General features: G+C 37.6%; 1 protein-coding gene across 1 annotated transcript in view; it reads left to right on the top strand.

Annotated features, from left to right (window-relative positions):
* The first annotated feature begins 277 nt into the window (after positions 1-277).
* LOC108696557 (transmembrane protein 88) overlaps positions 278-26799 on the top strand; it is a 68346-nt gene continuing 41824 nt past the window's right edge. The window contains exon 1 of the mRNA XM_018226029.2: positions 278-1149. Within this exon, the coding sequence (XP_018081518.1) occupies positions 880-1149 (270 nt within the window). The 5' untranslated portion in view covers positions 278-879. The remainder of the gene's footprint in view (positions 1150-26799) is intronic.

The raw sequence follows: 26799 nt of genomic DNA, 5'->3' as shown, positions 1-26799 counted from the left end.
AATGTATAGAAAAGTGTTTTTTCTTATCCATTCTGTATTCCATGAACTCCTTATGTGACATGCTCAAGTTGACAGGTATCATTCACACTTTTTAAGCACATCTAAGATGACTTGATGGCAAACTCTCTGCTCTATTAACCCCCAGCTGGGAAGTGTGACAGAAGTCATAAATGGTGTCGGAGTAATGACATTGTGTTTTAACCCGGAATAACCCAGGCTGATTGACTGAGCCCTAGGTGTAAATCTGTTTAGTGCATATGAAAGGGAGAAGCAGATGCAGGAGCAGCGGATTGGCTAGTGGGCGCTGAGAGTTCTTTGAGGCAAGCTTACAAAGCCAAGGCAGTGCACAGTGCTGCATCGACACTGTGATGCTGAAACAGCCATCTGCTAACACGGTCGCTATGCAATCTCTGGGATGGTTCTTCTCAAGAGACAGTCTCTAACAGACCCACTCTCATATTTACCCACTGTTGGAATACATCTGAAACTCTCCCATGGAACCTGCCAACCAGCCAACTGTGTAACAGTGGACTCCAATAACAGACTCCAATAACAGGAGGGAAATATAAAGATCTTTGAAATCCAGAACATCCACGAGGATAAAACTGAATCTTGGTGAGACCTCAATTACTTTAAAGGACAATCACACACAAGTCAAATCCAATATTACGGCAAGAGGAGAAAGGAGAGCTCAAGTGACACGCTAAATAAACAAAAGGAGGAAAAGGACAGGAGCAGATGGACTTTTGCTACAAGCAGTTGTGAACATTAGGGTTTGGAAATTAAAGTTGACAAGGGAGGAGAACTGTGATACGAGAGCTAGGCTGAGACTAAACATTTGTGTTAGCAGGTTGAAAGAAGTCAAGGTTACTGTAAAACATGTCTGACCAAGACATTGAAGACTTTGAAGCAGACAATATGTCAGATACCTCTCAGATGATCCCCAGCCTCCCACCCTATAATATGGAAGATCAGCTCCTGCCTATGGAGTCTCGGAGCAGGTGGGGGTGCTGGATGTGGACGCTGCTGGTTACCGGAGCTAACTTTGTGGCTTTCCTAGCTAACTTCATCATACTGTTTTTTATATTCACCATTGTCCTGACACCCACTATCGTTGTGGTTTACTTTGGGTTTCAATGCCACTCCAGGGTAAGTAAAGTAATGCTCCATCCCTCAGGGAATACAGTCATAAAACGCACCAATTACACATAAGGAAAATCACATTGACACAAGGCTATTTATTCTCACATCTCAGTATTATCCAGTCTACATTTATCTGTATATTTATCCTTTACACAAACATGACTCCAAGTACCAGAAACAAAAACCTGATTATTTCTGTACATTTTATTGTTGTTTAGAATATTATATTATGGGAACATCACTTAATGATATAGTGAAGGTTGGGAGAATGGCTACTGATTGCAGCCCAGTAACTGAGGTCACTTTGAATTCTATCTGGTAAAATATGCCATGGCTGAGAGCATCTGTTTTATTCTACTGACATTGTATAAGCACATACATATAAATGCATTTGCTGACCCAGTCGGTCAGATGTCAAAAAGGGGTTACAGAGCAATTGAAAATTCAAGTGGATTTGTCTTCGTTTAAAATAAATTCTCTGAATATTAATGGAATAAATATTTTCTCTAAAAGTTATATTTAAGTACAATAATACAACCTAGGGGGAAAATGGGTGTTTTCTCCTGCTGAATATGAAATCTCATCTAACTGCCATATTAATGTGCATGCTGGTATAGTAGCCAAAAACAGACTCATACATCACTAATTAAGAATGGTTTGCGCAGAATATATTTTAAACTAGATAAATGGTGAATTAGGCTGCATGGAGTGTCCTCACCCAACTTAGAAAAGTAAATATAAATATTAGAAAAATGGGACATCAACTCCAAATGACCAATTCACCATTACAATATTAATTAATAAATAATTAATTTTTTACTCTCAGAAATTTTGTAATTCCATATCCAAATTAATATTGTAATGGGGAATTGGTCATTTGGAGTTGAAGTCCCATTTTTCTAATATTTAGACTCATACATCAAACAGACTCATACATACTTGCCTGTGTAAGTATATTCAGAGGAATGTATTGAGTTAAGACAAACCCTAGTAGATAAGCAGTAACCCAGAAAAGATTATCTTATCTATTGGGCCATATTCAGAAAAATCTCATAAAAAGTCCATTGGTCTGTGGATAAACTGAATTAGAAGAAGTTTTTCTCCTGGAATTGAATTTATGTTTGAAGCTTCATCAAAAACTCATTGTTTCAGCAGCTGCCATGCTGGGCAAATACTGGCTCATTTCAAAGCAAACTGATTTGTTCTTCAACCTGCAGGCTCACAAATGTAGGACCAAAGTTAAAGAAGCTTTAGGACCCAGGCAAACTGGCTGAAGACTGACCCAGAGGTTGTAACTGCACATGGACAAACATATCAAATCTTTATGACCATTACACCAACACGTAATACCATATGCTGGAGTTGTGGGACATGGGTGGGTAGAGAGAGAGGGGTGATGAAAAGAAGTTTCATCCAAGATCCAAGACCAAATTTTGAACCAGGGTCTATGGATAATTGTTATAACAATGAAAAAATACTTACATTAATACAGGCATGGGATCCATTATGCGAAACCCTATTATCCAGAAGGCTCCGGATTACAGGATGGCCATCTTCTATATCCAAATAATCCAAATTTTTATAAAGGATTTGCTTTTTCTCTGTTATAATAAAAAAGTACTTTGTACTTGATCAAGATTAAGAAGCAAAACCAGCCTATTGGGTCATTTCACGTTTACATTATTTTCTATTAGTCTTAAAGTATGGAGATCCAAATTATGGAAAGATCCATTATACAGAAAACTCCAGGTCCCGGGCATTCTGGATAACAGGTCCCATAGCTGTACTGTCGTCACATAACGAAGCCCTTTTATTATAATCCCATTTGATTTCTTCCACAAACTTTAATAGTGCTTTGTTATTTTCTGCCATATCTGTTTATTTTGCCTCAGCCAAATTTCTTTAAATCTTTTTGTTAAATCAGCCACAGGCATCTCAAGCAGCAGTATATTAATTGTTAATGAACCATTCAGATAAAGGATAATTGATCCTGCATTATCCTGTGGGACACTCAGGGTCATTTATCATTGCCTTTGGCAATAGGCAAATAGGAAAGCACTGCGGGTACACCATTGTGCTATGAGCAGAAAGAGCTATAGGCTGTGTTGCTCTCAATCTGTGTATTTTTACAAACCGAAAGGAGACCCGCTCTGTACCCCTGATAATTCTTAAGCCGGTGACATTCTCCCACTGATATCGTCAGATCGGCAATACATGCAGAGATATTATCGGTAGCCGTCAGAAATGTTCTCCCCTGTTGATCAACTGAACGACTGATCGCCATCTCATGAAAAATGTTGGGACACTCCACACACGGCCCGAAAATCGTACGAAACAGAGTTTCGTTTTAACAAATCTTTGCGTCTATGGCCAGCTTTATGAGCCACTTCCGCTTGCATGTAGACACATGCAGCAGAGCGGAGGTCGGCCCAAAGATGTCGCCTTTCTTGTATTTGGGCTGACCTCCACTTAATGCACACAGGCAGATCTAATGCAAATCAGTTGAGATGAGTCACAGAGCTGATCTGCTTCTTTCAGTCTGCAAAAATACACAGGCTGAGAGCAGCGGCGCATATAGCTCCCTGTGCCCAAAGCCTTAGGACTCCTACACTTACCTGCTGAACCTGGAGCAATGGTTTTTACAGTTAGCTCTTTGTACATTGCACCAGATTAATGATCTGGCACAAGGTGTACCGTAATCATTCCCAAATCATCCTTGTACTTGCTGTACACAGATATAAAGTACAGGGCTATGTAGCATCTTGCACCCATTGGGTCTCCCAAGCTAGCACATTTGAATAATGCAGAAGCTAAGGAGTGTGCATGGGAATTCCCATGTACTGCCCCTAGGGCACTTCTCATAAATACAGTAATGCCAAATGCAGGCACCATTCTTCCTTTGTGTCTCACTCTGGAAAGACCTGCCCCTAAAGCTGGCCATAGACGCAAAGATCTGATTGTACGAATCGAGGATTCGTACGATTTTCGGACTGTGTGTGGAGAGTCCCCACATTTTTCGTCTGGCAGAGATCGGTCGTTTGGTCGATTGGACAGGTTAAAAGATTTCTCTGCATTTATTGCCGATCGTACGATTTTCAGTGGGAGACTGTCACTAGCTTTGGTCAGACATAACTTTCGTACGATTGCTGTCAGGGGCAGAACATCGGCTGATCTGTTCTTTTCTACTTTATTTGATCAGAATGGTTAGTGGCAGGTCGGGACATGGGAATGTCCGATCGTGCGATGATTTGTACGATCGGATCTTTGCATCTATGGCCAGCTTAAGGGTGCCACCTGGGACACAGTTATCTTTTAGAATATTATAGATCAACAACAGTTATTGGACATCCCTGAAATATAGAACTATCCTCCAATTAAGATGTAATTTGTACTTTTAATAAGAATATATTTTGTACTTGTAGATTTGTATATATTATATACAAGGAGCAGTGGTTGGGCAGTTCAGACAGGAATAACCCAACTGGGTGACCATTTTACTCAGTGTGTTTGCAGCTTAATAAATGTCTACAATCAGATGTCCAGTGCAACAACTGTACTTCTATATAGAGGGGCTATTCTGTAGTGTACTTACTATATGTATAGTATGATCAGCTCCATACAAGATCAAATTAATGTTACATTATCTGTTCATTTTTGCTGAAACTCTGTTGTACCTGGTGTAACACTGGAAAAACTTTAAATATGCCAGTCTAGTGATTTATAAGAATCAGGGTCTTCCAAATAGTTCAGCACACCACTAGGAAAAATCGACCCAGGTGCTACCAATTAAAGCTGCATACAAAAATCAAAAAGGTAAGTTGCACACTGTTCCTGAGACCTTGGTCTTGATAAAGGTCTCAGGAACAGAACAAAACGTTGACCCTTTTTAACATGTATTAAATAAAATTTACCTTTTAAAATATACAAAGCATCCCAGTGTGCACCTTACCTTTTTGATATATATATATATATATATATATATATATATATATATATATATATATATATATATATATATATATATATATAATCCACGAAATAGCCAGCACTCACGAATAAAAGTTAAAGTTGCCTGGGTGCAGTATCAAAAATGTAATACGTAACTAGCACAGAGGATCCGCACTCTCAGGTCTTATATAAATATAAATTTATTTTTGTATGCAAGACTAACGTTTCGGCCTCCTCTGAGGCCTTTCTCAAAGTGTCTGGTGGTGTAAAGAACACACTTAAATACAGGTATTGGCGGGAAACTAGACAAATTGGAACTGACATGGTAATAGCGTCACAGAAACGTAACTAGATTTAAATATCACTCATTACATACAAACAAACATAAAAATTGCAAAGTACATGTATAACTAAAGGCTATAAATCTACTCATTTAAAACAATCTATCCCTTATACAGAGAAAAACATGGTTATGTAACAATGTTACAAATCGTTAGTAATATTGTATCTACATAGTCAAACTGCATGTCATTACTTTGTTACTAAAACATCTTAAAATTGAGTAAGAATAGTGGGTCTAAACGGAGAGTCATTCTTTCTTTATGCTAAATACTTTGTCGATTATTAAAAATATTTATTAAAACTGCCACTCTGAAGACGGGGTACTGAATCTTTTATTTGTTCACCTCATTTTATTAACTAATTGGAGCCCAGCCCCTACGAATTAGAAAAACAGTGCTGGCTAAACCCATATGAATTAGCCCTAAGAGACCCATAGCACCATCTAGCTGTCATGCTTAAATATTAGGTGTAGTTATTTCAACCGGGGCTTGTGTGACCCGACAATTATATATATATACCCGGAACCGTCACCAACAAAATGTATATGGATATGATATATATGGAAACGTTAGTCTTGCATACAAAAATAAATTTATATTTATATAAGACCTGACAGTGCGGATCCTCTGTGCTAGTTATATATATATATATATATATATAAACAAGGGAAAGTTGTGCTCACCACTAGTTTTTAAAAATCATTAGGCGGGGGTGCAATGAGGGTGTGACCACAAAATACATATAGACAAATACAAGATTCCTCTGCACTCAACCCATTATCAATATATTTAAGACAGAGACATTTTGTGCATACTGCTACTGAAAAATGCCTTACCCTTTAAACAAAACAGGGATTGTTTGTCCATATATTGCAATATATTTAAGCTGGCCAACTACGTCAAAGTCATCCCATATCTGGCCAGTCCTATGCTCAATTTTCATCTGGTTCATTAAGAATTCTATGGTTTAATTATAAATTTTATAAAAGGGGCGAATACGTTTTACCTGCAACTTACTAGCTGCTTTCAAAGTAAAACTCCCAAACTTGGCTGCCCTTTTATTAGACACCAATGGGATCACCTGACTATAGTAGTAGTATTCGTCCCTTTTATAAAATTTATAATTAAACCATAGAATTCTTAATGAATCAGATGAAAATTGAGCATAGGACTGGCCAGATATGGGATGACTTTGACGTAGTTGGCCAGCTTAAATATATTGCAATATATGGACAAACAATCCCTGTTTTGTTTAAAGGGTAAGGCATTTTTCAGTAGCAGTATGCACAAAATGTCTCTGTCTTAAATATATTGATAATGGGTTGAGTGCAGAGGAATCTTGTATTTGTCTATATATATATATATATATATATATATATATATATATATATATATATATATATATATATATATAAAATCAACCTGAAAAGAACCGCACTCACATGACTTATTAAGTGCAAGTGCAAGGCTCAAGTGTTAGAGCCGAAACGTTGCAATAAACCACTTTATTGAGTGCGGTTCTTTTCAGGTTGATTACATGATTATATAACCAGCACCCAGGCGGTTGTTGTTTTTGTGCATGAGTGCTCCAGCTTTATATATATATATATATATTAAAAAATGCATTTTATTTTCTGCAGTCTGAGATGAACACTAGCCTTTTGTGAAAGTACTATCTTAGTTGACCTTAATTCTTTTTAGCCTGTATAGGTGTCCCTGGACTCTCTGGCGGTGAGCATTTTAAATGCTGTATTTGGGGTATTTGTCATTGTCATACATTTATACTTCAGCATCTAAAGATATGTGCTCATCTGCTGCATTGTGTTGTCTATCAACAAATCAAGGAGGCAGCAGTTTGTCTGGGAGGTAAATTCTGTCTCAGATACCAATTTATCACGGCTATCTTCACTCATCCATGGGGCATAGAGACAGCCAATACTTCCCTTGCCTATAGCATCTTATATAATGATAAATGTCTACAGAAAGCTCTCCGGAGCCGGATATTACCGCTGTGCTACATGAATAGGATCAACAAAAACATTTGTTCTGCCACTTCTTTGAGTTTTATGTTTTGCATGAGCCAACAATTTCTTTCGCAGTTGCCTATACTTATATCTTAGAGCAATTAGATTTCATATATTCTTGTGCTAGTTTCTGCAGCTAAAAAAAACATTTTTTCATTTATAGTGTCTACATTCTTTAATAGAACAACTTCATCCTATGTGGCTAGATAATTTGCTGTGCATATTAGATTCAGTGGATAATCATCAGTTATTATGTGTAGTTACTTTGCTATTGTACCCACTATTCATTACTTTGTATATTGCCAATGGTATCCCTTAAAACACTACAAGCTCTGTACTGTTCTCTTGTGCATTATAAGAGAGTTATAATTGGATTAACTCACACAGCACAATTTAGGAAGTTAACCCCTTTAGTAAGGGATGTGTTGAACCATGAAAATTAAAGGGTTATATATATATATATATATATATATATATATATATATATATATATATATATATATATAGGGATGTAGCGAACCGCCGATAATGTGTTCGCGAACGCCGTTCGCGAACACCGGCAAAAATTGCGAACTTCGAACATCCGAAAATCGTTCGATTCGAACGATCGAACGATTTTAATCGTTCGATCGAACGATTTTCGTTCGAATCGAACAAAAATCGTTCGATTTTAGCGACCGAATGGTCGAATGATTTTGACGCGAACGCCTATTGGCGAACGTCGCGCGACGTTCGCGAACTTGCGGCGGACGCGAACAGCCGATGTTCGCGCGAACAAGTTCGCCGCAGAACAGTCCGCGACATCCCTATATATATATATATTCGTGTATTGAAGGGTAGAAGCTGCATTCAATTCTAGTTGAAGGGGTTGTTCACCTTTAAAATAGTAGCATTATGTAGAGAGTGATATTCACAATTTGGCATTGTCCTTCATTTTTATTATTGCCTTACAACTTCTGCAATAAAATATGACAAAGGTTTATGCCAGTATATATCGTGTGCTTCTTCGTTATATATAGCTTGGATGCCATTTGACTTGGAGGTGGTCAGAGAATTGAATGCACCCTACCAAACAAGTGAGTGGTGTGAGGCAGAAAACAATTTTCATTGCTGGACTTCATTTTTTATTATTTGTGTTTTTTTCAATAATTTAGCTTTTTGTTCAGCAGCTCTCCAGATTGGATTTTTAGCAGCTACCTGGTTGCTAGGGTGCAAATGACTCTAGCAACCAAGCAGCAGTTTAAATGAAAGACTAGAAGAGGAATAGGAAAGAGTCTGAATAAAAAGATAAGTAATAAATGTAGCAATCACAACAAAATTGTAGCCTCACAGAGCGATGTTTTTTTGTTGCCAGGGTCAGTGACCCCCATTTGAAAACTGGAAAGAGTCAGTACAAAAATTAAGACCAATTGCAAAGTTGCTAAGAATAGGCTATTCTATAACATACGAAAAGTAAACCAACCCTTTAAGTTATCAAATGTGGGGCACCTCTAACGAAAGCATGTTGATAGGCTGCACTGATTGGAAACTGATTGCATTTAAACTGTTCCTTTATTTTCACTATCATATCTTTGTTATAACATTGAGCACCAAATCCAATGATACGTTCATAGACAAATCCTACAATCTTTAGTTGCAGTTGTGGTGCCAATTAACGGAAATTATTGAGACCTGGGAATTTCAAGATAAGGGGGCAGTCTATAAAATGGAGCATTAGGTAATTAAGACTACTAATAACATGAAAAGAAAAACATAAGTATTGCCTTGCCATCAATATGGATGTATAATACCACAGTTAATATCAGCTGCAAGGTACTGTACTATTATTACAGAGATAAAGCACATTGGTCAAACATGTAGAATTGTTTGTACAGGTATGGGATTCATTATCCGGAAACCCATTATCCAGAAAGCGTCAAATTATGGGAAGGTCATCTCCTACAGACTCCATTTTAATCAAATAATTCACATTTTGAAAAATGATTCCTTTTTACCTGTAATAAAAAGGCAGTACTGTACCTTGTACTTGATCCCGGCTAAGATATAATCAATCCTTATTGGAGGAAAAACAATCCTATTGGGTTTAATTAATGTTTAAATGAGTCTTTACTAGACTTAAGGTATGGAGATCCAAATTATGGAAAGACCCCTTATCTTGAAAACAACAAGTCCTCAGCATTCTGAGCAGGGTCGGACTGGGCCAGCAGGACACCGGGAAAAACCCCGATGGGCCCCGGGTCTTGGGGGCCCGCCGTCCAAAGCCCGCTCCCTATAAAAATTAACTTCAGGTTGCCGGGAAAAAAAGCACATACGCAATGCGCAATCACTGCAAAAACCCAGTTGGCGCACATGCGCAATCGCAGGGAGAAGAATCGGCAAGGGGCCGGGAGGGGGGCCTGGAGACAGTAGCCCTGGTCAGCCTAGGGCCCCCCAGTCTGACCCTGATTCTGGGTAATCGGTCCCATACCTGTACAAATAGGACATTATGGGAAATGGTAGTTTCCTGTTTCAGAGTTGGATAACTAGTGAGACAAACCCTTGTGAAATTGCAGAAATGCCATAATGAAGCAGAAACAGTCAGTCCCCAGAGGTATTTATTCTTATACATCACACACACTCCTGCTGTACGCAGGTCTCCTCCTTTACAGAACCAATAGTGCTGGAAACACAAGCTATAAATTTGATCAATTCTAACTAACCTGTCACACATGGGGGCCAAAGAATTACTGTAACAATGACTGCTCAAAGCAGTTCAACATATTCCAATGAACTGAAACATTGATCTGTTTTGATAAATTAGTCATTATTCATTAAACACTTTCCTGGCTGTCCAAAAAGATTTTAAAAAAATGGGAAAAAATTACATGGTGGGAATCATTTAGGAGTTGGAATAAAAGTAGATCTGACCCTCAATGCTGGGGGCCTGAAGAATCTAACTGAATGATCACACCAGAGCTGATGATGAGTGAAACTTATCTGACGAAGGGGGCTTGCCCTGAAATGTTACATTACTTGCAATGCAGGGTTTATTCCGCTTATAACAGCCGTGTTGTGCCGTCTACTTGCTACAAATTGGAGGGTGCCAATCTCTCAGGAGACACTGAGCACCAGGCGGACCCATAATTCTAAGGGCTGGGGTGTGCTTGTGAGTATTTTGACAGATGAGTGAAACTTCCCCACTTTGGTAAATACATTGGAGTCACTGGGTATTTTTCAACGTTTTATTTTCTTGCACCAAATGCTTTGGAGTCAATGGACATTTTTTATTGCACCAAATGCATTGCATCCAATGGGTGTTTTCTTGCACTTTTTTGGTGTTTTGTTTTCCCTTGTGAAACAAAATGCAAGATAAAATTCTAGCGAAGGTGTGCAAAAATTTTCACCACTCCCTACAACAGAAATTTCATAGCAATTATGTATCATGCAAAAAAAAAAAACAAACATATATATAAGCTATGCTTTGGCACATGTATGGGGTTCACTGGCCAAGGGGAGTTGTTTGCAAATTGGGTGGGGTGATAACATTAAAAATGAATGCCAGGGTTCTCTAGATTCATTATAGTTTCTTTTCTAGCTATATAAGAGTATGTATATGTAAGACTGAGTAATTAAGAACTGTAGGCTAATAATACTAGCACTAAATTTTCACATCATCCTTGGCCAGAAACACATCACAACTGGGATTACACTAAAGGAGAAATACTGTACATACAGCATGTGTATTGCATAGCTCTGATTAATGTTCAGTCTATCATAAACAGTAAGTAGAGTGAACGTATGCAAATTGATCTGCTCTGCTTCCACCTGATTACACAAATGGAACAGATTTATAATAATGCATATAGTCACTAGGGATTTTTTTATTCCATGCTCAGGATTTCTTTCAGCAGCAAATAGTATAATGAAACATATACCATATTTATGAGTACAATATTTAATTTTCTTTATATCCTGCTATGAAATATGATTGCATGTTAATTGTATACCACACATTCCCTGTCTCTAAAGGTGTGTCAAACTGAGAAACCTACGGCTTATTTATTTAAGACTGAGTTGGAATGTGATTTATAAAGATTACACAACAAATTGGCAGTTTTAATGCAAACAAATGAACTTCATGGATTTACATATACTGGCTAGTCATGAATCCAAGGTTAACATGATTTATCTTTGAATAGAAATACTGTAATTCATTTTAAAACCCAATATTCAATACATAAGACTGAAACCAATTTAAAACGAGTAATTTAAGGGATTCAGGTTTGTAATTAAGGGATTAGCCGGCAAAGGTACATGATTGGTCTGTACAACAGAAAACAGCAGTATCAATATGTTGTGGCTCTCTGCATCATTAACCCTACGTTTCTCAAAGTATCAGTCAGGTTCCATTGACTCCAAAATTGACATGGAAATGTGACAAATAACCAGCCAAATGTTGTGAAAGGACCAGCATAATATATAATATTGGGTATAATTCTAAGACAGATGCAATCAGCTCTGGTGTCTGAAGATAACTTTCTATATTGCCAAATCAAAATCCTACAACACTCCTTTGGAAGTTTGCAATCATTTGTCTGGTGCAGAGGCCATAGTATTTGAGTGATCTGTGTATGGTCACACAGTGGTGTCATTTTGCACCTTTAAAGAGTGATATTCGTAGATAATTTGCATGATGGTTTCTATTTTTTATTATTTGTAATTTTTCAGTTATGTAACTTTTCAAAAACAGCTCTCCAGTCTGCAATTTCTGCAGTCTGGTTGCAAATGACCCTAGCAACTATGCATTGATTTGAATAAGAGACTAAAATATGAACAGGAGAGGGCCTGAATAGAAAGATGAGTAATACAAATTAGCAATAACAAAACATTTGTAGCCTTACAGAGGATTTATTTTAGATGGGGTCAGTGACCCCATATGAAAGCTGGAAAGAGTTAGAAAAAGAAAAGGAAAATAATTAGAAAACTATAAAAAATAATGAAAAGTGGCTTAGAATTAACCATTCTATAACGTACTAAAAGTTAATTTAACTGTGAGCCACCCCTTTAAGGTGGCCATACACTTTAAGATCTCCTTGTTTGCCAAGGTAGCCAAATAAGCAGATTTTTGCCGATATGGCCACCTCATGAGAACCCCCTTGCACATAAAAAATATTAAGCAAAGAAAAAAAATATTATATACTGTATTTTGGAGTAAGACAGTTCCCCATTAAAGTTTTTCTACCTTTATTGGTATAAACTACTTAACATTGTTATCCTTTTAAGCACAACCTCAGAGATACACTACACATCTATCAGGTAACCTAAAAAATGTTGATGGGTAAGGATTACTTTTGGATGTCTGCACAGGCCATAAAACCAGGTTACAATAAACCAGGTTCCAATATTCTAAATAGGGTCGAACAAGAGATCTGTGGAATAGACCAAAGTCTCCTTACCACCACTGATACCATGGCTCGTGTAGCCTAGTATCCCAACAGTATTTTAAACTTGCATACTAATGTTCCTGCAGCAGACGTCTCCACTATATTAGCAGTTTGGATATTCTAGAGACTCGCAGCCTTTGACCATGTTCATGTTAATGGGCACTGCATGTATTCCCTTTCCTTGCCACCATATGCAAAAAGCTGCTAATGTGCATGTGCTGCCTATAATAAGGCTGTAATGTGCATGGAGGACCAGACCTGTTAGTATGGTAGCACAGTGGTCTGGTACAGAAACACTAGTATGAAGAATTTTCTAAAGAAGAGTACTGCAAACAACCAAAAGTGGTAAGAGACGACAACAGCCCCATCTTTGCTTTACCTTCATTTTAATAAATGAAAGCACCCAGCCTGTGAAAGTTCACAACCCCAGAGAAATATACAAGGCATTGACATTACTATGCTACATATGATGTAGCAGTGAGCAATGTTATCACAATACTTTTGGAAATACCTTTAAGGAAAATGAGGTTTGTAAATTGAAAACAGCCAGCACTTAAGTTCTAAATTGAAGATGGAGAACAGTTCTGGCAAAGACTACAATAACAGATTTAAGACAAAGTAAGCAGAATAGTCATTATTTGGTTCAAAGGGGCTTATTCACAGCCATGCAGGGAAAATGAAACAAATAATATTGCTAATAAGTATAAATTTTATAGCTGGCTTTTATTTTGGGAAGCTTAAGGCTAGGGTAAGACAGGGCAGAAATCAGCCTGCTGAAATCCGCAGAAGGCAAGGCTCATTGATCTGAACAAATCCCCACCAGGTAGTGGCAGATGTTTTTGTTCTGGTCTCTACATGGACCAATATATTGGTGGGTCAGTAGACAAAAATGGTCAGTAAATGCCAGCTTTAAGGCCACAAAAACCCCCAGAGTGGACAGGGACCAGTACCTGGCTAGGATTTACTACAGTTGGTAAGCTAAATTGCACCAGTTACCCATAGTTGTATAAGGTATGTGTCTATGTGTATTAACAACTGCAGTACATGCTTTCCTCAGAACTGTTTGCTTTATTACGTGATTAAGTATTATAGTGCCCTGTATCATGGGAAACAAAACAACATTACCTTAGATGTAAGTATGTTTAGAAAAGCTATAGTTTGCAGCTGTTATTTTTTAAACAATATTTTGTTAAATACTGAAAGCCACATTAAATACAGTAACGATATTGTATTATTATTTTTGAATGCACTTTTGATTAACATAGTGTAAAAAAAAAGCAGTTCAGGTATGAAGAGTGTAAATCTTTGTTCCACATTGTGCAGCAAAAATATTACTGGAAATTGGCCAGTATGTTCTTTTTACAACACAAACAGCAGAGCCAGCTAGTCTTGTTTGTTTTTTGCCTACAGTCAACATGTCACATTTCTCTTTTCCCTAATAATAAAATGTAATTATACTGATTAGGATGGATAGCTTGAAGCAAAGTTAATAATAGCTTGAGCTATCTTCCTGTTGTGAGTTGTTGATAAATAATACTAAGTAGCTGTACTGGGTTGCCAATTGTATACAAGGTCAATAGGACAGACGTTTGGCTTTTGACATTTACCCTTGGAGAGGAAAGGCTACAAATCTAAATTGAATTAACGAGTCAATACAATATCTGTAACATCTAACGCCAATAACACCAAGTCAGGAAAGTGTTTCAACAGTATCACAGCTTCTGAAAACATTGCTTTTATTTTTTTCCCAAGACAATTTGGACTCATATACTAATTATAGGCAGATTTGCACCCAACAGTAACCCATAGCAACCAGTTAGAGATTAGCTTTGTTCAGACATCCTATATGCCTCAGTTATTAGCCAGGAGTAAAGTGCAAAATACAAAGAACAGAGGCAAAACAACCAATTTTGTGCACTAAACATGTTGCCCCAAAGGTTGCATACTATGGTGCAGATCTTTGAGATTGTAGAATGGGGAGCAAAGAGCCAATCCTCTCTCTGAACACGGCACTGCCTGTGTTTGGTACAGCTGCATTCAGATTACACAAATGGTTGGTGTCCTCTGGAATGATGAAGGGCCATGCGGTCCCGAAATGTTTGATCACTGTGAAGTGTCATGAGCACCATGGAATAAAGATTGGGAACCCCCCATTTGCAGCAGACAAGATTATTGGCGTCTATCTTTTTCAAAAAGTCCTCTGGAATGACCCCAAGCTTGTATAGCATTTAGAGGCGCAGGCTAGGGAGGACCAAGGTTTGCAAGCAGCAGGACATCACTGTACATATCACCTGCATATTGTTGTCTTGCACCCTAATGCTATTGCTCTTTCTTGCTGGCAATAATTCCTTTTGTGTAACTATATTACTATACAAGTAAGAGGACTAATACTTTTGGAAACCTACCCATGCTTATTTAATATAAGATGCAAAATATTGGTCTTGGTGGCGATAAATAAGATACCTTCTTTGGTGGATGTAAAAAAAAAAGCCTCACTATCTAGAGCAGGGATCCCCAACCTTTTTGAACCCGTGAGCAACATTCAGAATTAAAAGGAGTTGGGGAGCAACACATATATAAGAAATGTTCTTGGGGTGCCAAATAAGTGCTGGGATTGGCCATTTCGTAGCCCCTATCTGGATTGTCAACCTACATTGAGGCTCTGTTTGGCAGTACAGCTGGTTTTATGCAATTAAAACTTGCCTCCAACCCTGGAATTCAAAAATTAGCTCCTGCTTTGAGGCCACTGAGAGCAACATGCAAGGGTTTGGAGAGCAACATGTTGCTCACGAGCTACTGGTTGGGGATCACTGATCTAGAGGTTTCGTGGGATTCTGTGTATTTTCATATGAAAAACAATGAGCTTCATCTGGTTATATTGGAAGATCTGGAATGAATTAGATGTCTTTCTCGAATAATTGAATATGGCTCAATGAACTACCCATGTTGTCTTCCATGAAGTCTTCCTTGAAGACTCAAGAAGAAATTTTCTTTTGGCCAGCAAAGGAAGCACTATATCCATTCTTGTCCTTTGATGTCACATTACACTCCATTCCTTTCTACTTTTTTGTCATCACTCTTCATCTGAAAATGCTAATTATTTAACAAATCATGCTTCATGGACGGCATGTTTCCCTTTATTCAACTAAGAAGCTATGGTTTTAGGCGGACCGGCCTGCTGGTGTTCCAGGAGGAAAACCCGGTGGGCCCCTGTCCTGCTGAGCACCGCCGAACCAGGACATAGGCAGGCTGTGTGGTTCAGGCAGCGGATGGAGCATTAGGGGGCCCAAATGTATTCGGCGTTAATATACTTGCGCTAGTGGAAGTGGTTTTCCGGAGTGCTGGACCCTTTGCTCAGGGTTTCCGGTGGGCCCTGCCTTCCCCAGTCTGACACTGGTACTAAATTTAATATTACGTATGTATAACAACAAACAAAAGTGCCATTATAGCAGTTATATTTAATATCTATACTTTTAGAAAACATTATGAAAAAATTGTAGGTGTTCGCATAAGCTTCATTAAACAAATGTAATCATTCTAGTTCATCGATAGTTCATGTCTGTGAATTGGGATTGATATGTTCTGGTCCTCTTGTTCACATTGATGCACTCTTCTCATTATAATTTTCAAAGCTATTTTTAGAAGACTGCAATTTGTGGGCACTACCTTAAAGGCCCCGCTCACAGAGGGATGTCATGAAGCAGCAGTAATCGGTAGAGGGGGGGTTAGCAGATGTATAGCTAAAGCAAGAGCATGGCGAAAGTTTCAGATGCCGTTAATAATGGAACATAGAGACATTAACATTTTATATAAAGTTTGCCCAGCCTATCACTCTTCATCGTTTTGCAGGTATGGAACCTGTTATCCGTGTATAATGGATCTTCATACCTTAAGTTTACTAGAAAATCATGTAAACCAATGGACTGGTTTTTCTTCCAATAAGGATTAATTATATCTTAGTTGTTATCAAGTACAAGATATGGTTATATTATTATAGAGATAAAGGAAATCATTTTTTAAAAATTTGGATTATTTGGAAAAAATGGAGTCTATGGGAGATGGCCTTTCTGTAATTTGGAGTTTTCTGTATAATGAATTTCCAGATAACAGATCCCTTACCTGTACAACTCCCATAACTGACAGAAGTACTACAGCAGAAGTGCAACATACAGTCCTGCATAATATAAATACATACCAGCTTTCTGGCTTGCAAACCAGACCGGAATACATAATACCCATGAGTTATCACTCAGAAACTGCTATATTTTCTTCTGCAGACTGTTTTGCAGGTACTATGCTGTAGAATGGTCCCCCTACACTAGTAAATCTATTCTGCTCCATGAAGTGGGGTTAGAAGCATAAATAAAACACTGACAGTGAAATAAATCTTCTTAAGGTTTATATGAATTGACAAATATCCTCAGTTCGTATTTTCCCCACAACAATCTCATAAACAAAGGTAGGTATGGTTGTTATTTATATAATAAATTCTAAATATCTGGACGTCTCTTTTCACTGCCTCCTATTATAAACACGTAATAATTAAGGAGCAGACAGTTACAGGAATATATTTCTTTCTTTCTAAGGGCAGAAAGCTGAATGCAAGAGCCCAAGGCAAACAACGTACATCCTTATTGTTCTCCTGATTGACATACAACTGAATCAGTGCACCTATCAACCTTAATTCACTTATTCTGACGTCATTGCTAACCTTCCCTTGACCTCCAATGAACTAATTGAAAGAAAGGCTCTGCCATTTATTCACATTGTTTGCACTAATAAGCTAAAGCTGTGGTGGTATTATACAAAATGTATGTCTTTTATTGCTCTACACATACAGTATAAGGACACCATCTGGGGCATGTGTTAATCTGGCTTGGCAAACTGAATCTATAGACTTTATGTTACATTTCTTCCATTATGCTGTTGCATAGTACTGTAATTGGGGAAAGTAAGTATTTTCTTTTCTATGTAATACTGACCTTTGACAGCAGGTAGTTCTAATGGGAACTACTTCTTTATAAACTCTACTAGAGGTCAAGAAGAAGTTGGGAGACTAACTTCCCAAGAGGCAGGGTTCATGTCCCTGACATATATTTACATCCATATTAATCATAATGTTAATGAATTCTATCACAGTTTCTCCATGTTCCAGTGCTATAAAAATATATAGCAGAATCTATGATTTTTGTACAGTCAGTTATCGATGTTTCTGTTCCTTTTTTTAAAACCTTTTTCAGTCATAATGCACCAATAGACTGTCACTTATTGTGCAAAAAAAACTCTATTCTTTTTTGTAATGAATATTGTAAATATTCATAACCATTGGAATAGGCACAGGCACCTCTCAACCCCACCGCAAATACACTTTTTTACATTAAAGGGATACATTTGTCAAAATTAAAATGTGTTTACTGTTTACTGAAAACCATGTGTAACAAATATTGTAGTTTTAATTTTTTTTTTTATCATAGCCTTTAATATTTTCACAAATGAATCTTGTGTCCCTTAACCCCTTTCTATTTCCTTTCTGGCAACAGACTTCCTTACTGCTGGTTTATGGGATTCTCTATACACTCAGGATCAGATCCAGTGTACTCAAGACACAGCAGGGTCAATTACCCTTTATCTGAATGACTCATTAACATTAACTACTCTGTTGCTTGGAGATGTCTGTAGCTAATTTTGTCTGTTATTATATACACCAGCAGAGAAACGTTATGTCTGCCACTGGCCAAACAGTGAGAGTGAAAGACATTAGACAGCTGAACTGAAGTAGAGTAAAAGAAGAACTGTATTTAAAATGAAATCATTTATAACATAAATTATATTAATATGCTTTTGCATGTAAAAATAGTCAGCAACTACAGCAGGAATTAGTGTGACAGAAAATATATTGCACAAAGGATAAAGGCCATTTATTTGCATGTGCAAAGTTTGGACACCATTGCAAGTAGTTAGTAACACTGCTATTTGCACAGATTTGGTTCCTGTTGTAGGGAGTTTGTTGTTGAGGCATGTTTAGTATTGTCTGGTTGTAGGAGCCACAGATCCTCTTTTCAACTTCAGATTCTTGGTCTTCAGCATGTCCTATGAAGCTATAAGAGGCTTTGCCATTGCCTTTCTGACCAGCATACAAGCTGTTCTCTTGCTCTTCCAAATCTTGCTTTAACTTCCACAGGTCCCCTTAAAGGAGAACTAAACCCCTTGCGATGTTAAGTCCCCGCTGGCCCCCCTCCATTGGCCCCCCTACCTGCATCCCCTCTGCACAGTCTTACCCCAGAATTCTGTCCCCTCTTGAAATAGTGACCGCACATGCAGAGTGAGCACAGCGGAGCTCATGGACGCCATCTTCCTCTCTTCGGTAATCTTCGTGAAGTGATCGGCGTAATGGCTCATGCACAGTTGGAGCAATCTTCTGGTTCGCGTCAACTGCGCGTGCGCTGAAAGATTCGGAAATTGCTGAAGGGGATGAAGAAGACACGAAGATTACCGAAGAGAAGACAATGGCGCCCCTGAGCTCCGCTGCACTCACTCTGCATGTGCAGTCACTATTTTAAGTGGGGACAGAATTCTGGGGTAAGACTGTGCCGAGGTGAGGAAGGGAGGGGGGCCAGTGGGGACTTAACATCGCAGGGGGTTTAGTTCTCCTTAAACTTCCATTTCTTGATAACATTACAGACAGTAGAAACTGTGAGCTGGAAGCTGGTTTTGCAGTATTTTTATAACATTCCTCTGCTTTGAAGGCGTGAGTTAGCTTTGCTTTCGGTTCCTCTCTCAGTTGCTTAGAGGAGCTCATTGTTTGAGTTGAGGCCTAGGGTCAGTTACAAAATTAAATACAAAATTATTTAGGGTCAGTTACAAAATTAAATAAATATGCAAACCAAAATCATTTTGCTTTTAACTGTATGTGTGCCTGTGTGTAAAAACTGAACCGCTAATGTTATAATAAATGAATTAGTAGTTTAATTAAAGGGATTAATTACACTCAAAGTCTTTCATGTTGTAGGAGAGGTTATTCATGTTTTTGATTTTGTGGTCTTTTTTTCCCCTTCTTTTAGTTTTAACTAAACTATCACCCAGCAAGGATAACTATGGATTGTAATTTGATCAAATCTTGTTCATTTCAGAATGAGTCAGAATGACAATTTGCATCAATCGTATTGGAAAGTGCATTTGATTATTATCAATAATGATTTAATCCATTGGAAACTAGTTTAAATTGTTCTTCTATAAGATTTGACATCTAAGACCAGTACTGGGCAATGCTTGTGCAATGATAACAATTGGTGATTTGGTGATGATCCAATCTGAAGTCATTGAAATTACGTTGAAGTTAATGGCCATTTTTTCACAGTGACTGTTTTCATGAAAAATACATTTGCATTTTTTCATCGCATTTGATCATGCGATTTAATGAGAATATTCATAAATAGCAAAACAATTGCGCTCATCACTAATAACTATCCATTTTATTCAAATCAGAATGGCTTATTGATCTTAATTAAATTAGAAAAAGTACTGTAAGGACTGAATGACTAGAAACCATGTAGGAAACCCTGAAGAATCCCCAATGCAATCTTTGATAAACCAGCCCTTAGACTACTATGTGTACTTTAATATCCAGTGCCTCTGTATTTTATATTATTTTCATTTTATCCACATGCAAACCTCAATAGCATCATTTCTTATTATACAATGTTATCCCAGCTTTTTTTGTCAGGCGCTGTCTGCCCTATGCTCCGCCCTTCCTGTTGCTCATTTTATTTACCTACAGGACCAGATACAGTTCTACTGATGCCCCGAGGCAGAGAGAAATGGGGAAAAGTATATAAAGTATACAGTAGGAAGAGGGAAAGGGAAAGGACATATTGATCTAACTAACTTAAACAACATATAGCAATTGTTATCCGGAAACCTGCTATGCAGAAAACTCAGTATTACAGAATGCCATCTACCATAGATTCCACTTTGATTAAATCAATAATATGTAATAATAAAACAGTAATAATAAAACAGTACCTTGTACTTGATCCCAACTAAGATATAATTAATCCTTATCTGAGGCAAAACAATCCTATTGGGTTTATATAATGTTTAAATTATTTTTTGTAGACTTTAGGTAAGGAGATCCAAATTATGGAAAGATCCCTTATCTGCATAAAGCCAAGTCCCGAGCATTCTGGATAACAGGTCCCATACCTGTATAAATATTATACTACTGGTCTTATTGCACTGGTCATACCAACTAATAAAACACATGTTCTAATCAACCCTTTTAGAATTTGATCATTAACTAAAAAGTACAGACAATAAAACATGGCAAATATTATAAATCAAACTATTTTTATCAACAGAATTTATATTTCTTAGTCTCCAAGTTGTCTAATTAAACAGGCCTTTATTCTCCTTAAAAGGTCATTCTGGTTCCCTTCTAGATGTGGAAGTAAATGGCAAACTCATAGAGATGTTTGCGTTGTGTTAATGTTAATGGAAATAATTTTAAATTAACGTCCCTACAACTTTTATTTTTAATGCTAATTGTTTCCCTATGTGCTAAGATTGGTATTAATTATAAGTGAAGTTGGTTATTACAGGATTAGTTTGCTATATAGGGATTACATCTCTGTTGATGATTCAGTGAATGAAGCAATTAACAAGTGTAGCCATTAGGGAATTAGCAGGTGACCTGCAGGGTGTTGCGTAGACTCGCCTGGTGATTTGCTTATGCTATAATTAGTCATTGACTATATCTGCCATGCCATATGGTCAGAAAAAAGTCTTATGCGTCACATGAGTAAAAAAAAATATTCATTGTATATTACTGTAAGTCCATAATGCAGTGAATGAGAAAATTCTTGCACTAGATTTTTGCACTTTACCCGTAATGCTGTAAGCCACCCCAACCAATGTGCACACGGGGCTGATTTTGGCACAAGCGAGGTTTCCGTTGTAATTAATGGCTGCCTGCATAGGTGGTTTTTAGTCGAATAGCTATTTCTTTGCTGCAGACAAAAAACCAACCCACATATGTGATAAAAAGGCATAAACTTTGCCCAGGTGCAGAAACCCATAGCAACCAATATATTGTTTGCTTTTAAACAGGTCACTAGTAATAGTAAATGCTTCCTCCTCATTGGTTATTATTGGTGACTAGACCTGTTGCAAACTTTAAATTTTTTTTAACATGACCCCATAAGTGTGACATCAGCCCTGATTTAAATCTGGAAATGTATTTATGTATTTTGTATTTAAATTGCCATTTCCAAATTTAGAGTCCAATAAGTCCCATTATCACTTATCTTAGGGGCAAATTCATCAAGGGTCGAATTTCGAGGGGTTAAATCCCTCGAAATTCGACTGGGGAATAGAATGGAATAGGCAATTCGGGCGAATTTACGCGCTGGCGAATAGTCGAATTGGCGAATATTCGCCAGGCGAATAGGCACTCGATCGAAGATTCGATCGAAGGATTTTCATACGATCGAATGTCTTTTTATTCGATCAAAAACTTGGAAAACAAGCCTATGGGACTTTCCCATAGGCTTTTAAAGCAATTCGGTAGGTTTTAGGTGGCGAAGTAGGCAGTCGAAGTATTTTTAAAAGAGACAGTACTTCGACTATCGAATGGACGAATAGTCGCAGTGTTTTTTCGCTCGATCCAGTACTTCGACTATCGAATGGCGAATAGTCGCAGCGTTTTTGCTCTCAATCTATTCGAATCATTCTACTCAGGCGAATTTACGCCAAAAAAATTCGAGGAGCACAAAAATTCGAAGTTTTTTTACTTCGAATCCTTCACTCGAAATTAGTGAATCGGCCCCTTAGTGTAACAGGGAAACAGATATATTTCAAATGCCACCTATATTTAACAATAGGGACAACTGATATTCATTGTCATCTCTGTGCACCCTTAGCCAAATTGAAACCATTTACACCTGCAGTCTATTAACTATGCATCCTCGCTAATTATTCTATTATCCATCATACATTTCAAAGTTTGTAACACAGATGATCTATTCCTAGTGAGATTCATACTATGAGCAAGAAATATGTTTCCTGAAATCTGGCTTAATTAATGCTATTGCATCATTAATGTAAACATGTGGGATATTATTACCTTGAGTAGTTCCTCTCAACTTTCTATAACATGACTTGTGGCCTGAGACAAACAGGCCCTTCTTAGGGAAGAGTAAAGGGACATCATATTGCAGAATACAACAGCTCCATTTTTTCTGGAGTGTAACCAGGCCTGTCTAGGACGATTCTCATTCATCCAGGTCATGATATACAGTATCTAGTAGAATTAAGTCAAGGGCATCTGGACATTTAGAGGCCTGGCATTTGGACTTTACTTTTGGAGTGTAAGTGCAGCATATTAATGTACAGTGTAGGGATGATTTGACTTCTCTTATTATGCCTCTGTTCCCTGATTTCCCTCTTGTCACAGTAAAATAGTGGGTAGAAGAGAACATTCAGCTGAAGCATCTATTCCCTGTGCTCATACATCTCTTCCCTCTACTGACGCAGTGATTTCATTTCTCATATCATTTCTGCATGTGCCTCTTTCATTTGAATCATTAATCTCTACCGCTGTTTTACAGTCTTCGTTTTAATCATACATTTATTATTATGGTTCCTTTTTGTAATTATCTTTGCTCTATTCATTTTTTTTCTCTCTTTCCTGTCTCTTTATTTCTCGTGTATGTGATAAAGTATCAATGCAGTCTTCACGATGAATGGGTGGTTATATGTCATCTTTAAGAATCATGTTAGTGCAGATGTTTTTGTTATCATGGAAACAATTATACATTTAAAAACCACACCAAAGATACCCTTGATAATAGTTAAATCGTTTTATCCTTACGATTAAAGCAGAGGTCTGACCCTGGTCAGTACAGTACAATTAATAAAGTCTTTTAAAGGTTGTAATAGCCTTCTTCAGCTTAGGGTTCATTTTAACAATTGAGACCACAGTCCCGGTTACTGCCTTCTCCATCTTTGTGGTGTCCCAGGGATAGAAAATAATAGGTAGTAGATTTTGAGACAACTCCACCTCCTATTATTTCATTTTCCTCATAATTTCATGAGTCCGAGCAGTTTGCTTTAAGTTTTTATCCGATGAATTAATGGTGACTCTAAATGAATTATACCTTATAATCAACTTCATAAGATAATTTATTACTATTTATTGGCACTGCACTTTCAATCACTATGGGTAAGGGCACAAGGAAACTTCATGCAACTTCGGAATACGAAGCGCCGCATGTGCCATGCCGCAGACGACTTTTCATTATAGCTGGCGCAAGACAGAGGGAAGGCGTTCGGGGAGATTACTCGCTGCAAAGACGAGTTTTGTGTAATTCGACTAGGGAATAGTCCAAATTCGATTGAAAAAAATTCGAAAAATTTGAATATCGAAATTTCTCATGCACTGTCTCTTTAAAAATTCAACGTCGACCATTGGCCATCATTTGAAAACTTTTTCAATTTGAAATTCGACCCTTGATAAATATGCCCCATAGGCTAAAACAGCAATTCGGCAGGTTTTAGATGGCGAATGGTCGAAGTCGAATTTTTAAAGAGACAGTACATAATAAATTTTCAAATTTGGATCGAATTTGGACTATTCCCTAGTCGAAGTACAAAAAGAAGAGCTCGAAATTTGTTTTTTTTTCATTCAAAAGTTCAGCTCGACCCTGATAAATCTGCCACTAGAGGTTCATGCACCTTTGATTCGTTTCTACTAGCACAATGTGAATGAATCTGATTTTAATCTATTCTGAAAAAGCAGCATGCAAGACCGTAGGGTGATTGAGATTTAAAATAACTATAAAACCCAGGAGTTTATTGTGGCTTTAAAAGGACCAATTAATGAACTATCGCTTGGAATGTAAAATACAGAATTTTGGAATAGCTCTGTTTTCAATGGTAGATTTCGTAGGCAATAATGTTTGTAAAATACAGGAACATCAGAAGCCACTGAGGAGTAGTGATGGGCGAATAAATTCACCAGACATGTATTTGCGGTGAATTTCCACTTTTCCCCGCCATCGAATAAATTCACAAAACTGCGGCACAAAATTGCTGCTGGTGTAAAATCTGCCGTGACAAAGACAATTGTCTCGCATCAGAATAGTCGAGCACATCAAAATTATTTTGACGCCCATTGACTTTTTGGCAAATCGAAAGGCAACAGATTCGCCCATCCAGGAGCGGATTTCTCCTTACTGTGCCTGGAGGCCATTGTTCTCCGGTACCCCCTTCCTCCTGTAGAATTGCGCGCATGCGCATCTTTTCACATTGGATCACTAAGGGTCTATAGAGATTAGTGTGCCTGAACATTGCAAACTACCGCTCCAGCTCGGCGGCATCCCGCCCCTTAATTTATGCCGCCTTAGGCCCAGGCCTATGCCCATCACTACTGAGGAGTTCTGTGTTCGAAAGGCACAGGGCTACAAGCTGAGCATTGTCATATTTTAACAGGGGGACAATGTAATACTTTATAATTCAATAAACAAAATCAATAAATATTTAAAACCAAAAATAATTTAGCATTTTCATCTATCAATTTTTCTAGATTCGAGTATTTTAATAAATAAGTGCTCATTCGAGTTTGCTGAGTTTTTGAGTTTCTTTGATAAAAAAAACACTCAAAATTCATAAATTAGATTTACGTTAAATCTGCCCTTGATCAGATTGATCAGAGGGTGAAAGCTCTCTTTCACCGTTTGATAAATACGCTTCTTAAAATGATATTTAGTGGGTGAAAAAGAGTTTTTCTGTGGTGAGATCTAATTTCTCATTTTGGTAACTCTGCCCCATGGGAGATGGCCTTCCTGTAATTCACAGGTTAATGGATAATGGGTTTCCAAATAAAGTAATAATTATATGAAAATGTAGATACATAAACACAGTAGCAACACTCTGAGCACATTGTGCTCCAATGTTTGTAGAAACATGGTAAATCAATGGGATTAGGTTATTGTATTAGCCCTTATGTATTTGACTCGGTCCCTTTCTATTACTCCTATATTTACAGACAGCCCTCTGTGTCATTGACTTGGTCCGTCCCACAGTCAGTTAAAAGAAAACCTATGAAGTTCCCTTCAAAACAGCTGATCAATCGATCTTTTACATACTCCTGCATTTCTGTACAAATATACTTAAACTATTTTGGTCCAATTTATGAAGATAGGAAGAGAAGATTATTTGGATGTTAAATAGGCTTATGGCATATAGTGAGAGACTCTCAAATAGTTTGCAGGGAAAGAAAATCAGCGATGTATTTTTTTTTGAAATAATTTTGTTTTTTTATGCATCTTCCATTTAATTCCTCCGCCCCAGCTTGTAGAAATAATTCCCCTGGGAAAGAGAAGGAGTGGAAGAAGGCAGAACATGAATGAAAAGATGAAATCACAGAGCACATATTTGAGATTCACTGTCAATTGTTATCTTTAATTGCAGGAGCAGCTCCTCTGTTACTTTCTGACAGGCATCTCTTCCTAACAATTACACTGTGACAGGCATCTCCCCACAACAGCCTCAGTAAAGGGAGCTTAATGCATGTGTCACTGCCTGCGTCTCTGCTTGTCCCCTTTTTCTGTGTCTTTGCTGCACTTGTCATTGCAGCTGATATAATAAATACTAACAATAGCTGCACCCTTTTGCATCATTAAATGATCACTGGGTCCGTGCAGGGTTATAACTTGTAGCCATGTCTATAAACCTTTTGTAGCATCACATTTTAATGGATTATAGGTCCAGGAAACAATGAGAACTTAAATAAATTATACATTTTAAATAAATTCAAACAACAAACTTGCTGCCCAAAATGATTGGGTGTATCATAAACTTGTACCTGAATGTATTGATTTGGAAACTGAGCATTCATTTTAGAGTTCTACATGGCAATTTGCC

The sequence above is a fragment of the Xenopus laevis genome, chromosome 7L, assembly GCF_017654675.1.
Source record: "Xenopus laevis strain J_2021 chromosome 7L, Xenopus_laevis_v10.1, whole genome shotgun sequence".
NCBI lineage: Eukaryota > Metazoa > Chordata > Amphibia > Anura > Pipidae > Xenopus > Xenopus laevis.
This window is presented reverse-complemented; position numbering and strand designations above follow the sequence as displayed.